Source organism: Asparagus officinalis, chromosome 2, assembly GCF_001876935.1.
Source record: "Asparagus officinalis chromosome 2, Aspof.V1, whole genome shotgun sequence".
NCBI lineage: Eukaryota > Viridiplantae > Streptophyta > Magnoliopsida > Asparagales > Asparagaceae > Asparagus > Asparagus officinalis.
Window position 1 is genome coordinate 11,268,780 of NC_033795.1, and position 19,389 is coordinate 11,288,168.

At 33.6% G+C, this 19,389-nt stretch overlaps 1 protein-coding gene across 1 annotated transcript; it reads left to right on the plus strand.

Annotated features, from left to right (window-relative positions):
- LOC109830251 (probable RNA 3'-terminal phosphate cyclase-like protein) lies at positions 68-18,494 on the plus strand. Its single transcript, XM_020397466.1, has 6 exons — positions 68-391; positions 491-640; positions 14,673-14,851; positions 14,946-15,121; positions 15,701-15,920; positions 17,894-18,494. Exons 1-6 carry the CDS (start codon positions 187-189, stop codon positions 18,101-18,103), a joined length of 1,140 nt encoding a protein of 379 aa, XP_020253055.1. The 5' UTR covers positions 68-186; the 3' UTR covers positions 18,104-18,494.

The window sequence follows — 19,389 nt, forward strand, 5'->3', positions numbered from 1 at the left end:
AATTTTAAGAGGTTTTGGAAAATTTTTCCCTGCCCGCGTTTGGACAACAAAACCGTCGGCCTCCTCTTCCCTTTTATTAGCCGACCGAACCCTAGCTTTTATTTCTCTGGCTTAACAAATTTGCCCCCAAAAACCAAGCTTTCTCGTTTATTTTCCATCGAAAAAATTTGCCTTCAGACTCAATCAATGGAGAAGACTTCATACATGAGGTTCAAAGGCAGTCGCCATTTCAGACAGCGTCTCCTCCTCTCGACTCTCTCTCATCGAGCGATCATCGTCGAAGAGATTCGATCAAACGAGACCCCGCCAGGGCTCAGGTCCTACGAAATCTCGCTGCTCCGCCTCATCGAGAAGATCTCCGATGACTGCAAGGTCGAAATCAATGAAACCGGTAAATGAAAGTTGTTTGCTTTTAGGGTTTTGGCTTTTGAAGTCGGTGTTTGAGTTTAGTGAAGTTAACTGTCTTTTCATATTATTTGTTGGGATTTAGGGACGAAGCTGAAGTACAAGCCTGGAGTTTTGATGGGAGGGAGGAATTTGGTGCATGATTGCGGTCTTGGTCGATCCATTGGTTACTTTCTGGAGCCTCTTGTAGTTCTTGGGCTAAGAGGGAAGAAACCCCTCTCTATTAGGCTTAAAGGTTTGATCTTTTCTCGTTTTCTTCATTTCGTTGATGAATTTTAGCATATGAGTTCTGTAGAGTTAGGATATACTATTTATTTATTTATTATGTAATGCATTTGCCTCCCTTTTTGGTCTTTGTTTGGGCTTATGATGTTTACTATTTCACAATCTCTTGCTGTATAAGTCCGTGATTCATTCATTGTTCCATGGCATGGTAGTTTAAACGTTTTCTTCTTGATCACTTCCACCATTATAGTTTTACTAGTATTTTACCTATGCAAAGCACAGCAAACAACTTATTTTTCGGATATCACAAAATATTACATTTCCAATTACCATAAATAAGAACAATCACTTGAATATTGTAGCCATTTATTTTCAATACACACACATTCACCCAATTACTGTACAGTCCAATTCTCTTATAAATACCTTACATATATTTAAACCTCACAACTTCAAATTTATGAGATACTTTCTTATGTTATACAACTTCAAGCTAAAGAAGTTACTTTTTATCTCACAAAATTGTTTTAGTATAAGCATTTATCTATTTATTTCATTATATTTAATGTTTTATTTATAGAAATAATTGACGGATATTCTGTTTATGGAAACAATTAAAACTAGCATATAAAGTTGTTTAAACTTCCAATAAATAATGGAATAATAGTTTATGGTATCTGTTATGGATAGATATGTTTCTAGTCTCATATTCACATGAAGGAGTAGTGACACAGAAATTCAATTGTTTATGTCTCTTAAATAAAAAACAGAAGATGTTAAAACAGTTGCGTATATATTAATGTAAATGTACCAAATAACCTCTAAATTTATCTAAATACACAGAAATAAACAACAATTATCTTACACCCATCAATCCCATATTGATTTTCCTGATTTACTACGAGTAAATAAGACATCATTTGTCATTACTTTATTGCCTTGACTTTTAGTCTGTTACGCAGAGGAGTAAAGTGTTAATATGTGCAAGATTTTTCTCACCTGTTTATCTTGTAAGATCTAAATATCAACATGCAGTGACATAGTTACTGTAATAATATTATAGACAATAAGGCTAACTAATCGACAGAGTGAGTACTTGCAGTTGCATTAGAAATATCATGTAAATTGGATTAAGGTACAGTTCATTGTACGGCTTGCATATATGTTTTGATTATTTGTGAACCTAATTGTCATATGCTTTTGTTATCACCTTTAAAAATAGATTTTTTTTTTGTTGTTTTTTGTATCTAAACGATAACATGTTTATGCTATTATCCGGAATTTGTTACTGTATGACCTTGTAATAGAGTCAACACTATCATCTTGATAAATGCCCTTGCAAAAAAAAAATCCATTTTATATTACTATGTAATAGTGTTTTATCAACCTAACAGGAACATAATACACAAAAAAAAGAAATTGGCTAAAAAATTACTATTACTAAGCATTTTACCAAAAAAATCATCATCTACCCGCTAATATAGATCAGTTTTCAATAAACAAAGAAATTATGAAATTGAGATTGCAATGTGACAAGCTTGGATCATTAAGAGTGCTAAAATAATTACATCTTAACGCATGGAGTTTTTTTATTCTTTAAGTTTCTTTCTAGCGGGTGGTTGAAAATAGTACAAACTAGGATAAAAAGAATTCTCAAACACAAACATCGTAAAAATCAACAGGCTTTGCTACATACCATCCAACCCTACAAATTGCGTCTAGAGCATCTTCATGATTGATGATCATGAAGTCAATGACAACATAGTTGGAGGCCTTTTGGTGCCCATACACTCATTACAAAAACAAAATAATTAAACAAAAACTAGTAAGGTTGTAAGTGAATGATTAAAGTTAGAAAAGGTTATTTTTATATTAATTTTAGATAGACAAAATATAGAGAAGAGAAAAATTAATTAATAGTGAAAAAGTTAAAAAGTCAAGTAAAAATACAAAAAATGTTGAAAGTTTTATTGTTCTAATTGTTTTTTCTAGTAATTCTCATTAACAGATCTCTAATCATCTCAAGTTCACCTTAATTAAATGGAAACATTTCAAAGCAAATATGAATCAATATTGACACAACCTGACTATAAAAATGATTCAACATTTTCATGTAAACATTAAAACTCACATCATAAATGTATAGGAAGTTTCTAAAAGTTAAATTACGTCAGAGCACTAAATAAATAGAGTGAACCTAATTGACAACAATTAAGGAAAGAACAGGCAACATTATAATATGTATAATCCCAAATGATGTAATTACTTGAACAACTCAATTGGAAAGTAGTATATCAAAACATAAGCATAAGATCCATAAGCAAAACTTATGTTTGATTAAAGCATAATTTAAAGAAACACAACCTTAACTGTGTTTATACTCTACTCATCTTTCTTGGCTCCAACCTCTCCATTCTTGTTATGCTTCCTTCTGTACCTCTGGTTCCTCAATAACTTAGGGTCCCATTAGCTCAAAAATACAAAATAAAATAATCTTTTGCCAAAATGAAAAAAATTAAATATTAGATGCATTAGGTGCTCACCCCTTTGGTTGAGGTGTACCTATGTCTCCTGGACTACTTGGTTTTTGTTCTTGTGAGGAAGGAATGGATCTACGAAAAGAATAATAAAAAACTATTGGAAGATTAAAGGATCGATCAAATCAGTTATGGAAATAAGTGAAACAACCCCAAAAAGTTCTAAATCATAAGCAAAATCAGACTTATCAATGTAAAAGTCCTCGAGAATTCAGTCATTGACATCTTCGTTAACCTGTCAAATATAAATAAATTATATAAGCAATATGAAAGAAAAAAAGAATTTTCGAAATTCATTTGACATCAATGAACACATTGGAAGGATAAATAGTTAAAATTTTAAAATGAATATGAAATAAGAAAAATACTTTTCTAAGTTTGACTCCCTTTATGTTAAAATGTCCAAAATTAAAGCATTATATAAATTACTCCTAAATCATAGAAAACTAGGCTAAGTGCTCCCTGGAGACATTATACAGATTAGGAATCATATATTATGAGAAAGCTTCCTACCCAGTAATCTTTCTAAAGTGCCTAAGGTACCTTCCTTACAGGTTCCTATTTACCAGAAACATAGAAAAAATTTGTAATATGAAAGGCACAGTCTTTATTAAACTATCTTTGAAAAATTACTATCTAAATATCTTTATGTGTTCTTATCTTCGCATTAGCTAATGAGGCAACATAGAAACTCAAACTCATAAGGCCAACATTTATTTACCACAATAAAGATCAATTAGAATGACTGCACAGAAGAATGCTTATAAAGAGTTACATACACATATGAGCATCTTTATATGAGTTTATCTTAGAATTCAAAATTTTAACCTTAAAATTATAGAGGACAACATAATTAATGAAAATTGCAATACACAGTATCACAGTATTCGGCAATATGATCCAACAAATTACATGAATTTTAACAAAAAAAATACTTGCAACTTCGTTACAACTTACGATCAAGCAACTTTAAACTAGCTATCCTTCTACTTGATCACTTATTGTCATAAACAATACAAAATCAACACTTTGAACTTTCAGACTATCAAGTCACAATTCTTATTAGTAACTACTAGCAAAAAAGAAAATCAAACAATGCATCTCTTAATAAAAACAATCATGTATGCAATATTTAGCAATGAGATTATGGTGCCACTAAAGGTTGTCTCAGTCTTAAAGCGGGGGATTGAGTAATGAAGAGTCCATATGATTTAAACGTTATAAGAAAATAACTTTTAATTTCAAGCAACAAAGGAGATCATAAATGAGATTATGAAGTAACTTATAATTCTCACCTGAATAATGTAATCAAGAAAGCACAAAAGATTTTAGCACCTCCTTTGTTTCTCAAAATTCCTCAATCTCAAGGTTGAAGCAAAAGGAAGAAAAGTGAAGACGAAAACCCTAATTTAACAGAAATAAAAAGAAAAAAAACTTTAATCCAAGATCAATAGCTGTAATTTCCTCTAAATTTGGTCAAAATAAACAAAATTGATAAAAATTGTTAGAGACCTTACAGATTGAAGGTGCAAGCCCAAGATCGCCCAAAGATCCTCATCTTCTTTGCGTAAAGAGAACTCAAGCTCGCAGTACGGTCCATGTCATCGTTGTCTTTCGACGAAGTGCGAAGGACAAAGGTCGGAAATGAAAGAGATCTTTTTAGATCTAAGGTGGTTGAGTTTTTAGTTGAGGAAAGGAAAAGCTTAGTTTTTTATCCTCTTTCCTTTTATTTTTTGAGATTGAGTTGAGTTTTTAGTTGAGGAAAGGAAAAGCTTAGTTTTTTATCCTCTTTCCTTTTATTTTTTGAGATTGAGAGATTGAATTCATTGCATCCTTTTTTAAAATTCAAATTGTAACATCCCCACCCAATTATACCATCTTAAAATTTAACAAAATTCTATTACATATTAAATGTGCACATATCAACTCCCAGAGTCTTAAAGTTGACAGTAGAGTCTATGCAGAATACCTTCATAGTGGAGAATTGCAACGGCAGCACTTAACTACTACATAGTCATAAGGTCTTGATTCTGTAATTCACAAAATGCGTTGCAGAATCATTATTAACGCTTCATATCTAGAGATCAGTTGGTGCTATATGTTCTTTACTTTGGCTCGGGTAGTCGCCTGTGGATAAATGCTGCAACACAATGGGTGGTGAGCGAAAGGCTTAGTGGGCAACACAAAGAAAGTTAGGAATGCATCAATGGAAATTATCACACGCGCAAGAATATCAAAATATCAGAACTGAAAATCTCAAATATATCTATCAGTTGACAGTCACGCTCTATTTATAGGATTCTGAGTTGTTCTCAATTAGGGGACTATATCACACACATGCCTTCATTTATACACTCACCGGTGAAGCATTACTTCACTCAGGGCAATGGTCCACCAAAATAGAGCATGAAAGAAAAATGCATGACCGCAAATTTTGAAGAGATTTTATTAAATGATACTGCCAAACATATAAATCATCACTCAAAACACGAAAATGTCGAGCGACACAAATCAAGAAATATGAATATCAATCACTTGTATTTCAGACATGAACTTTCATGTAAACAAGTAAAGTAGCGCTCGTAGCACAAAGGTTGCATACGAAAATTCCAAGAAATGACACAAAACCTAGGAATTGTTACCTGCTGGTTATCTGAGTTGGATTCTCAAGTTCAACGTCCAAGTCTGGGATTGTTAACCTACACGTTCATACCATGTACATATATTAGATCACCACATACTATCAAATATAGTTAACTAGTTCATGCTAATGTGTCATTTTTGACTCTCTAGTTAGACAACTATGAGGTCTAGTCGATTTGTTATTGATGATTTGGTTACACAATTCTAACACCAAAATTTCCTTTTCTATTGTGTTCTTTCAACTTCATATATCTACTTATAAGGTAGAATCACTCTTAAAATTATTTCTTAATTTCTTAGGAAACCATGAATTTTTGTTTGTACCAAAACAGAGTAAGATTTTGGTGTATCAGTCACTTTATCTGACTGTCTGCAGCTCCAATTGACTTCAAAATTATTGAATCTTTATATCGATGCATAGATCTACCAGTTATTTTCATGATGCTGCAAATAACATACTGATTTGATCTGTGATATAAAAGTTACAATGACTGTTTTCTTATAGACGCACAGAAATGTCTGTGTGCAGGAATTTAGTATACAGTCAATTTATATAGCTGTTTCAGGACCTCATACGAAATCATATGGCTATAAATTGTATACCAGAGTGTAGCTGTTGAAGATACCTTTCAACAGAATCCTGAATCATTCTCTTTGGACAATCGGAGCAAAAGCTATGGACACTGAAAGTTCAGGTGGTCAACCCTGGAAACTGGAGAGTTTACTGTTCAGTCACAAACATTCTAAATCAGTCCCAATGGAAAGTCACTGCAGTAAAATTATAACTCGTAATACATAGATATCAAAGAGATCTTTGACCAAAACTTGAATTATCTCAATTGGATTATTGGATCAAAAGTTATGAAGTCTGGAAGTCCAGGTGGTCGTAAATTACTAAGGAGCTGATTAGGAGAAGACGCGGCGAATGTCCAAATGAGCTTTAGTGAGTGAGAACACAATAGGGTAGGTGTAATGCTTGGGCTAGTTTAAATATTTAACACTAATACCCAGGTAACCTCTAATTACCAATTATTGAAAAAAATATCAACCTTAACTAAAAGAATTCTACTATTAAATTATCATCTTATACATGCTTATAGGTTTCAACTTTGTATCTGAGTTTTCTACAGGGTTCTTTCGTAACACCTCATGTTTTGTACTTACCTGAAAATAATATTTCGACTCCTTTATGATCGTCTTCAGTTATAAGTTCCCTGATTTTTTTTATCCAGTCATCCACAAATGAACTGTGCCACTATATTATATTATATTTAATCAACGTTCAGCTTATATCAAACTTCGTAAATAATAAGTTGCTAGAAATTTTAGGGGTGTTACACAAATTTTGTAAACTAGACTTGAGTAGAGAGTTCACGTGGGTGAAAGGATTGAATGATGTGTCAGTGTTTCATGAGAAGAGAAACTATTATTATATTGTTATTTTCCCAAACCTGATGGAAAGAAGGAGCGGGTATAGGGCGCTGATGTGGATGCTTCTTTGAGTTGATATGGACAAATTTGTCAGCCTAACAGTGGGACCGGGAGCTAATTACTGCTCATACTACAGTACTCCATTTTCCTTTAGTTATAAAAGTAGTTGATGATGACTGATATCTTGGAATTTTGGGGGGTTTTTTGCTGAGAAACCCCAAGTTTTATTCTCATTTATCCCAAAGCCCACCTAGTTTTATTTGTTCCCATAAGCCCAAGATACAAAGTTTGGTTACCTAAAAATCTCAAGTATAGAATACAAGATTTTGTATTTTGTATATGTACAAAGAAATAAAGTTCCCCAAAGAGTCCTTTTGTATCTTTCTCTCCTCTTTAAAAGAACCCAGCCCCAAACCTCGGTGGAGACAATCAGTCGTCAGATTTCCTGTACATGTGATTCTACCAGAGCCTCTCCCTCTCCTTCTGCCCACGCCATCACCCACCGACCTTTGAACCTATGACGACTCTTATGATCCATGATCCTATTTCATCCTCCACTTTGAACCTATGGCAATGGCGGCAGGTGCAAATGGTGAGGGAGAGGATCTGGTGGTATCAGAGCTCTCAGATCTCTGGTGACTGATCAGTTCCACTACGGATTAAGGGTTGGGTTCTTTAAAGAGAAGAGGGAAGAGAGAAGGGGCTTTTGGGGGATTTTTATTTCTTTGTACAAACATGATTAAAAAAAACTTGTGTTCTACACTTTGGGTATTTAGGTAAGCAAACTTTGTATTTGTTAGACCCTAGAGGGGGGTGATTAGGGTCTTATGCTAATCTAATCCGATTAAATACCAATTAAAATTAATTCACAAGTTATCCTAGCAAGTATGAAATACAACAAGATATATGAGCTAGGATAAGCAATAAGAACAAGATATATATCCTATATGATAAATATATGCAAGGATATATAAACTAGCACAAGATGATATATCCTACCAAAGAGATATACAAGATATATGTAAGGATATGTACACTAACATAAGGGTAAACAAAATAAACTAGATAGTGGATCATATAAATAATGAGACAATGACGATATGAGCAATGAGCACAAATATAAATAAACGTCAAAGCACACTCAAACACAATCAAATGATCACGGAGTTCGGACCTTCCGTCCTACGTCTCCGCTCCCCACTCCTGGGGAGAAATCCACTATCACAATCGGGTTTTCTACGCTCACTCGAATAACGTTTACAACCATACTATGTCGGTTTTCAACGATCACCGATCAACGTCAACTCCTCACATTCGGTTTTCTAGTTCACCGAAAACTTCACAACACTCGGTTTTCTAGCTCACCGAAAACCTTACACCACTCACAATGTAACAAATATAAATTTGTTCTCTACAATAGATGAGAACACAATGAAGCACAACTCAATGTTACAATCTCTCATAACCCTAATATACTATGTATGTAAATACAATAAGCTCATGTGGGTGTGTGTAACAATGAGATATAAATAAAAACTTAACTCAATAAGAACTAGCAATAATATTGATATGAAATACAATAGTAGAAATGCTAGGAAATAGAGTTAAGGAAACTTCTCTAAAATCACAAAGAGAGGATGATAAAATGTTGAAGATGAACTCTTCAATAGTTGATGTAAACTCCTCTTTGTAATAGCAAACCCAAAACAAACTTAAATCAAAACTAAACAAGCTTAAACCCTTGTTTTAAAACCTTGTTTAAAAACTTCTTAGATTTATTAAAAGAGAACAGCAATAGGGTATTTATACCCACTCTAAATCTCAGTCAAAACCCCAAGCCAAATGATAAAAACAGCCCCAGCAACGGTAACAAAACTAGCCGTTGGAAACAGAAATGATTGAGCGACGATCGACCGGAAATTCTCGTGGTCGATCGCGATCTAGGTCCCAATCCGAGAATCGAGCAGGAACTTCGTCGGTCGACTGGTGCGGTCGACCGAAGGAAATATCGAGCTCTCGGTCGACCGGTGTGGTCGACCGACAAACTCTCTGCTGCCCAGAAACAAAAGAACAATTGAGTGGTCGACCGGTGCGGTCGACCGAAAACTGATATTACAGAAAAGCAGGTTTTAGAGCTGATTTTTGAGACTTTAGAAAATATGTTAAAAATAACAAATGAAATCCAAAAATAATAAAACTTTGGGAAATGTATATAAACATGTAAATGAACATGTTACAAAAAGAATTTTTCAAATTGCATTTCCCATTTGTGAAAAATCATCATTTTGCAAAATAGTCCAAAACACGAAAATGTAAACATGTGAATGTTGACATTTAGGCTAAACCATGTTTTGAAACTTTGCACAATGATTATATAGACTTAATAAAATATGTATATGATTATTGTTAAGTCCAAAAACTAAGAATATGATATTTTCACAAATACATTAGAGAATGAAACATAGGAGTATGTATATGAAAATATATTTGTTTCATATCTAAGTAGTTAAACCAAATCACAATAATAAATATGAAATATATAATTTTATATTTATAAACATAAAAACCCAAATCCATGCATGTATATATATAACTATATATATACATAGAAACCAAATACGTGTGTGTATATGATATTAAGCTTAAGGTACTTAACACACATAATATAAAACCTAAACTAAGTTACCCAAACTAGATCTTGATCTTCAATAAGCTCGATATGGTACACTTGCGGATGAAGCTTGAACTTGATCTTTAACTTTGAATTGCAAGGCTTCAACCCGACATTCCACCAACCTCCATTTGATATGATCGTTATGGTCAAACATGTGAGCAAGCATAAAAAATATGCTAAAAACCACTCACATACATAAAAACCATTTGTATAGGTAGATTTATGAAATCAAAAGAAGAGAAAACATGAGAACCATGAAAAAAGTTTTCAAGGGAAAACAAATCACTCAAATGAAGTCATAAATCAAGATTTGAGTCCATAAACAATGTTTGATCAAAGAAGAAAATTTTCTTTGTATAACTTGATCAAACCACATAAAGAGTACATTATAAAGCATATTTATTTGTGCTTATATAATGAATTCAAAAGAACAAATCAAAGCAAAATTTTCATAGTTCAAAAGTAACATACAAGAATTATGAACTATAGATTTAAAAAAAAATCATTTTTAAGAGTATAAAACCAAACCATTATTGATTTTCAAAAATCAAGAGAGGCAACCATAACTAGCTCTTGAGCTAATAACAACCCATATAAACATTTAAGCATCCGGTAAACATGATTTGAGAATAAACACCCAATAAACCCGGAGGGTTATATAAATACAAACCTCTCATCAAAACAAAACCAATAATCATGAAAACAAAAGAGTTTGACCAATAAAAGGAATTGTTTTCATAAAAGTTTAAAATACATTTTTCAAAACCAAGAAAAAGAAAAATAAAACACTAAAATTCTTGGTTTAAATTTAAATTTGTTTTGGTACCCATGTATTCTTGGTACCAAAAGGTTTAGGGACATGACTCCTATCATTCAAGCTCAAAGCCCTAGGGTTATGAACCCTCTTGGACGCATGTGGTGCACGAAAGTGGTCAAAACAAAAATTATATAAATGACCTTTACGATTGCAATTTGTGCAATGAAAAGGTTAAAATAATTTGCGTTGACCAAATGGTTGTGCACGGGAAACATTAGAAACATTTGCAAACATGGATGGTCTTTTAAAATTATTTTGCAAATGTGAAACTCTCTTTACATCAAAACAAATTTTGGCCAAATGACCGAATCGACCACAAAAATCACATTTAAACACATGAGCATGCTTATGATGAACATGATGAGTATGTGCATGTGTATGTGATGAAGAAGCCTTATGAGATGCACAAGGAACATTAGTCTTGGAGGATTTATGTGCATCATAGCAAAACTTAGCTAAATGGCTTTTACGACCGCAAATAGAACACTTATAAGTTTTGCTATACATGTGTGCAAAGTGTACGGGTTTAGAAGTTGTAGTACGAGACTTTGCATCCAAGTCCATAAGTTTCTTATTATCTATAATGCATGTTTTAAGGGTTGAATCTAAAGATGATATGTGTTCTTTAACATAATCCAACACATTGTTAGGCATACAAGCATTGGAAATAGAAGTAGATGAAACATGATCTTTTTTAAAAGAACTAAACTCATTTCTAATAGTTTCTACTTCTATCATGGCATCATTATTAGCATGAGTTAAGCTAACAATAGATGAAGACATGTTATTATTTTCCAAACTTAATAACTCATTGTTTTCTTTCAAAATAACATTCTCTTTAACAACAATATCAAGTTTAGAAGCTAGCGACTCATGATCGGATTTCAAATCTACATGCTTGCTTTTAAGATCAATAAAATTATTTTACAATTTAGTATAGGCATGAGATAATCTTTCATATGCACAAGCGAGTTCATCAATAGATAAATCATTATCAGAATTAGAATCGCTTACTACACAAGAGTTATCCTCTTGTGGCCGTATGCATGATGCTCCACATGAACTTGAAGAAGAATCCTCCAAAGCTTGTCGGATTGCCTCCAAGTCCCCTTGATGTGCTTCAATAAATTTCCAAAGTTTGTAAGCACTATTAAAATGAACAAATTTGTTAGAAAATGATGAGTCAAAAGCATTAAGCAAAAATTCTAGCAAAAGCTTGTTCATTAAAAACATTTTCTTATCATGATTGCTCCACTTGGATATCTCCAAAGTGGGCACAATATAAGCACAATCAATAACTTCCCATAAGTCGATATTTCTAGATTCAACAAATAGTTTAAATCTAGAAGCTCATTGTGCATAGGAAAAATTAATGAATTTTGGAGCAATATTTGATTCATAGCCTAAACGAAATATATTCATATTCATGATATATATGTGAAAATATGCAAGCAAGACTAATGTAATCATAACTAGATTAGCACAAATAAGATAACTTGGATCTTTAACTCAAGGCGGTTAGTCCTTAAATCAAAGAGCACCAAGCTCTGATACCAATTGTTAGACCCTAGAGGGGGGGTGATTAGGGTCTTATGCTAATCTAATCCGATTAAATACCAATTAAAAACTAATTAACAAATATATTCTTGCAAGATAGATATACAAAGAGTTAAGTGCAAGAATATGCAATATACACAAGGTGATATATCCTATATGATAGAAATATATGCAAGGATATATAAACAATAAGATATATCCTAACAAAGAGATATAGACAATGTATGTGCAAGGATATAAAACTAACACAAGGGTAAATACTCTAAACTAGATAGTGGATCATAAAAAGGACGAGTAATGCACAATTGGCGATATAAGATAAATGCAAAAACAACTACGCCAAAGACAAACTCAAACAAGCAATATGATCACGGAGTTCGGACCTTCCGTCCTACGTCTCCGCTCCCCACTCCCGGGGAGAAATCCACTATCAACCGGGTTTTCTACGTTCACCCGAATAACGTTTACACCTCACACTCGACTTTCTAGCTAACCGAAAACTTTACAATCGACACTCTTGCAATCACACTCTACACCCTCACAAGTGTTGGACCTAGCCGTGTCTCCCTCAAGTGCTCGGTTACAACATCTCGAAAATACAATAAGCTCATGTGGGTGTGTGTAACAATGAGATATAAATAAAAACTTAACTCAATAAGAACTAGCAATAAGATTGATATGAAATATAATAGTAGAAATGCTAGGAAATAGAGTTAAGGAAACTTCTCTAAAAACATAAAGAGAGGATGATAAAATGTTGAAGATGAACTCTTCAATAGTTGATGTAAACTCCTCTTTGTAATAGCAAACCCAAAACAAACTTAAACCAAAACTAAACAAGCTTAAACCCTTGTTTTAAAACATTGTTTAAAAACTTCTTAGATTTATTGAAAGAGAACAGCAATAGGGTATTTATACCCACTCTAAATCTCAGTCAAAACCCCAAGCCAAATGACAAAAACAGCCCCAGCAACGGTAACAAAACTAGTCGTTGGAAACAGAAATGATTGAGCGGCGGTCGACCGGAAATTCTCGCGGTCGACCGCGATCTAGGTCCCAATCCGAGAATCGAGCAGGAACTTCGTCGGTCGACCGGTGCGGTCGACTCTCTGTCGCCCAGTGATGAAAGATCAAATGATCGGTCGACCGGTGCGGTCGACCGAAAACTGATATTACGGAAAAACAGGTTTTAGAGCTGATTTTTGAGACTTTGGAAAATATGTTAAAAATAACAAATGAAGTCCAAAAATAATGAAACTTTGGAAAATGTATATAAACATGTAAATGAACATGTTACAAAAAGAATTTTTCAAATTGCATTTCCCATTTGTGAAAAATCATCATTTTGTAAAATAGTCCAAAACACAAAAATGTAAACATGTGAATGTTGACATTTAGGCTAAATCATGTTTTGAAACTTTGCACAATGATTATATAGACTTAATAAAATATGTATATGGTTATTGTTAAGTCCAAAAACTAAGAAAACAATATTTTCACAAAATTGCATATTCTATGCAATGATTTCAAAAACACAATAGTAAATATGAAATATAAGATTTCATATTTATAAACATGAAAACTCAAAAACTATGTATGTATATATATAACTATATATATGCATAGAAACCAAAACTTATGTATATATATATAACTATATATATATACGAAGAAACCAATAAATGTGTGTGTATATGATATTAAGCTTAGAGTATTTAACACACATAATATAAAATCTAAACTAGATTACCCAAGCTTGATTTTGATCTTCATTGTAGCTCAACTTAGATTACCCAAGCTTGATTTTGATCTTCATTGTAGCTCAACTTGGTACACATGCGGATGAAGCTTGAACTTGATCTTTAACTTTGAATTGCAAGGCTTCACCGATATTCCGCCAACCTCCTTTGGATATGATCGTTGAAGCTCTATTCCATCCATCCTCCGACTACGTTGTTTGTCTATAATAAATAAGAAAACACAAATACTAGACAAACAACATTAGTGGTAAATTGTTTGTTAAACATCATCAAAACAAGAAGGCCAACAATATTTTGCATATATGGGATCAAATAGGACTAGGTGGGTTTTTAGATAGATCGTAGTAAAACTTTGGGTTTATAAGCAAAACCGCCTTTTTTCCTTACAAGGTTTGGTTGGTTTCTTTATTTACTCTCTGTTTCCCTTATGTTTATGGTCATTAAATGGTTGAACATACTTGCATATGCAATGCTTAATGCCTTGAAACAACTGGAAAATAATTATGCACATGGTTTACTCTTCATAATTCAATGCTTAATGCCTTGAAACAACTGGAAAATAATTATGCACATTTGTTTGGCACACGACTTCAGAAAATTAAAACATGATGCTCTACTTGCAGGAATTACAAATGATCCCAAAGATCCTAGTGTTGATACATATCGTCATACAACATTCCATATTCTTGAGCGTTTTGGTGTTCCTAAAGAAGGATTGCAGTTGAAAATCGAAAGTAGGGGTTCTCCTCCTCTTGGGGGTGGAGAGATTCTTCTAGGAGTTCCTAGTCTACCTAGCTTCTCGGTATGTCACCCTATTCTATTGTATATGCCATATATATATTCTGTTTGTTCTCTTTTCCACATTAATTATGAAGCAACTCAAATGTCTTCTGCAGGCGATTACTTGGATAGATGAAGGAAGGGTTAAGAGAATTAGAGGGGTAACATTCACCACTAAGGTATCTGCCGATTTTGATCATCGTATGATGTATGCTACACGTGGGGTTTTTAATCGTCTCCTTCCAGATGTTCGGATAGAGAAGGACCATAGGTCTGAGCCAAATGCTGGAAGGTAAATATTTCTGCAGTGAGGGACCTAACAGTCACATTTTTCTTTCACTTACGTGATGTAATGTCTATAATTGATACTGATCCTATAGCTCATGCTATGCTATAAATGTGATGCATTTTAGTTCATCTTAGTCTTGGTTGCAATTCATTCTTTTTTCCTTCCTTAATTATTTTATCCTCTTGTTAGCACAATATGCCATCCTCCTTTATATACAACTTGGGAAGATGGTAGTACCATTTTGGAAGTTTTAACTAAAAAGCACTTTAGATTTTATCGTGGTCGTAGGTAAGTCGCAAGACAGGAGCTAGATGAGTAGTGCTTAATGTGTTCTGGGAAACATTTTATCTGGAAATTTGGAAAAGCTTCCTGCTTGTTTGTTATTTGAATCCTCAGATTCAAGAACCTACTCCAGTTGCTTGTATTAATACAATTCTTGCAGCAGAACTAATGTTGTTGCGGTAATCTTTGATTAACATGCAATTATATGGATAATTTAGGTCCTCCCTAGAAAACTCCATCCTATTAAGGATTAGAATCAATATGTATTCGTGTTTTGGTTTTAACATTGATGTGTTGCAGATCTAAAGGTTATGGTCTGTCGTTGGTTGCTGAAACGGATTCAGGCTGTTTCATCTCAGCAGATGTGGTGATTTGTTATCCAAAAGTTGATGAAATGGAGACTTTTGATGATTCCGAGGAGAAACCACAGTTATTGCCTCCTGAGGACGTTGGAATTCAAGCTGCTTCTATTCTACTTGGGGAGATTGAGCAGGGAGGGGTAGTCGATTCAACACATCAGGTATTCATTAGTATAATGTAATTTTGGTTATTACTTGAAATGTGTTAGAAGAAGGGCAACTCTTTCATTACAATTCTGCAGGTTTTAGGCATGAGAGTACCATAGTTTTTGTTATAACTAAGCTAAAGGTATGAGAGTATCGATGGGTGTAATGCAAGAGGGTGTATCATCTTATTTAATTTGGATTGTTGGATACATCATTGAATATTTGGAATGCTAATATTTTGGATACCAATATTTGGAACACTGACTAGAATATTTGGCAAAATCACTGTTTTGTGGAAGTAGCATTTTGATGAGGAGTCATTGGGAAGTTGAGATGTCAAAAACAAAAAACGCATTAGTAAAAAGTCGTAAAAGTTGATAGTGAGCTCCGTTCTTAAGAACCTGAAATTATTTAGTTATGGTTATGGTTTATGTTGGAGAGTTAGTAAGGAGAAACTTGCATCATGGGAAGCCTATTGCTGATTACAATATGGAATTCCTTTCTTGATATGGTTTGTTATGGTTTAGATTATAACTATTAGCTATAAGTGAATGATTAAATTTGTTAAGATAACTGAGTTTCCTAAATTTCAAGTTTTTAATTTAACTAGCAAAACTAATTTAGTGCAATTTAAACGATTCGAGAGACCGCTAAATATGACTACTTCCAGAGACTAATGTCAAAATATGACTGGTACATAAATAGTGCTAATTTCTCTGACCAAGTTCAATATCAATGAGAACATGTATCTTTCAAACTTTCTTACTCTTTGGGGATATTGTGAGTGCAAAATGGATTTTGATGGCAGAATGTTTTACATGGTAAAAGATTTGCTTTTCATACATGTGTGTATGGCTATATATTTACATTTACACTTTTTTCCATCTGTCTAGATTCCCTTAAATGTGTGTTTTTTTTGTTATTAAAACATATTCTAGCAATATAAGTTTATACTAGGTCGACAGAGATGTGATGTTAACCAATCGACGAAGAGATCAAGTCGCAATATTCTACCAGTAAAGCAATAAGTTTATACTGTTTATAAACCATTGCCCTGATATCTTTTTCTTTGCATTTTTTTATATGAAAGTCAAAAGGAAAGCTAATATCTTCATATATGCTGGAACAGAACGTCTCCCATAAGGTCTGAAAAATGAGTTTGAGAAATTTTGAAATTAAAACTATCTTATAAGGTTGGATATGTTCAACCTGTTCCTGAGGAATATTGAAGTCCATGATTGAAACAGTGCAACATGGTCAAAGCTTCGTAACAGTGTTTTTACCCCATAGGCAGACTACTTTGTTGATGTTCATGGTATAATATAGCTTACCAAGCAGAGAGATGGTGCAAATCAGATTCGTCAACCATAACAGAAACATATACTATTCATATCAATCTAAATGACTTTTTTACATTTTAGGCATTGTGATAGTTACTTCTTATACCTTTGTGTATAGTTCAAAACTTTGGAGGAATCTTAGAACTTTTGGCCCATGGTGATCTTTAGAACACCTAAAATGCGCATTGGAGAAAGCACTTTGTTACTTGTAAGTGATATCACCTAACAGTTAGGGAGATAAAAGTGTAGTGTATTTTAAAACTATATTCCAAAAGAAAATGAATTATAGTCATGCATTAAGTATAGAAGTTACAACCTAAATTCTCATTTTCTAAATTTGAAAGAATCGCCGAATAGTTACTAGCATCCTGATATTTCTACCAGCTTACATGCTTTGATTCATGTTTATGTTTTGTGAAATTAGTGTGAAATTTAGACGGAAGCATCAAGCATGCATTTTGAATATGATTCTTTTTACAGTTCTTTCATTATGAATTTAAACGCACTTATTTAACTTATTTCAGAATTTAGCAGCTCGTTCAGTGAATTATTCAAGAAATGCATAAAAGGATGACACTGTTTGTGATGATGAATAGTGAAAGTTTGTTATCTTGGTGAAGCTAATTTGTACACCCTATTGTTTGCAGGGATTGTTATTTCTTCTTTGTGCTTTATGCCCAGAGGATTTTTCCAAGGTTCGTGTGGGGAAGCTTACGCCGTATGGTATTGAGACGTTGAGACATGTCAGAGATTTTCTTGGAGTAACCTTTATTTTCGAACCAGATCCAGCAACAAACACCATCATCCTCAAATGTCGTGGAAGTGGGTTGCCCAATCTCTCTAGAAGAATTTCATAAGAGGTTATCAGTATAGCTTGAAGCACATCAATCTTTGGTTGTCTTCTGCTTCCAATCTTTCGTCTTCCCATGATTCTACCTGATATTTCTAAAAGTTTTGAGGTTTAGCGATGAATTTATAACAATTAATTTCGACGCATTGTGCCTGTGTGGTTCACAAAGATGTGTGCACCCAAGGCTGAGCGTACCCACAGTTCAGAAATCTGTATGTAATTTCCAAGGCAAATTAAATTTTTGTGAGATGAGCGCGTCACTTTTTTTTAATGGATTTATTGAGGCGGCACATACTCATGAAAAGAAGAAATACCGCAGTCTATGTTATATGCCAACGTCCGTTGGTATGTGGCCTTTTTCTATGTTGTTATGTTGAAAGGCTGCAGTGATTTATGCCCTTTTGGTTTATCACTGTTTTAGTGTTTATGCAAATATACCATCTAGCGCCGTGTAGAAATGCCAAAGAGAGGAGTGAATGCCAAATTGTCTCTGCAGGCATGGATATGTGATTCATGGGCTGCTCATGAGGAGTGATGCGTACCATTTTATGTAGCACTTTTTAAGACATGGGTTGAGACCAAAGGTTGTGATTATACAAATGAAAGATCAACCATGCATGTATTTATAAGATATGGGATGAAAACAAAGATTGTGATTAGACAAGTGAAAGATGAACCGTGCACGTAGGAAGAGGGGGGTGCAAAAATACGTTCTCAAGCCCTTTCTATACACGGTCGAAGTGGAATAAGTGAAGCGGATGATACTAGAGATAGCATGAGTTGTACACGTGTAAATGATGTGGTAAAAGATGTTGGAATATAAATAGAGGCATGGCTCCAATTTTGAGTCCGTACAGCTCTTTGAGAGCTCAAACACACATCTGAATGTTGATCGTTACTAATTAATATCTGAGTAGAATCTGAACCGGGTCAGGATCTGGACGGAATTGGAGCGAACCGAGCTTTTATCCCCAATATATAGTAGATTTTGCTCCTCCATTTTTAATAGAAAATGATAGGGTTACGATTGAGATCACTAGAATTGCATTACATGCACCTATAATCTCCATTTTTAATAGAAAATGATAGGGTTACGATTGAGATCACTAGAATTGCATTACATGCACCTATAATTTTCTTTGTTCAACCTTTTCGAGTCTATTACGATTGAGATCACTAGAATTGCATTACATGCACCTATAATTTTCTTTGTTCAACCTTTTCGAGTCTATTTGAGGGTAAACTAGACAAAAAGATTCAACCCCAGGGGTGCTAAGTTCAAAACCACGAACT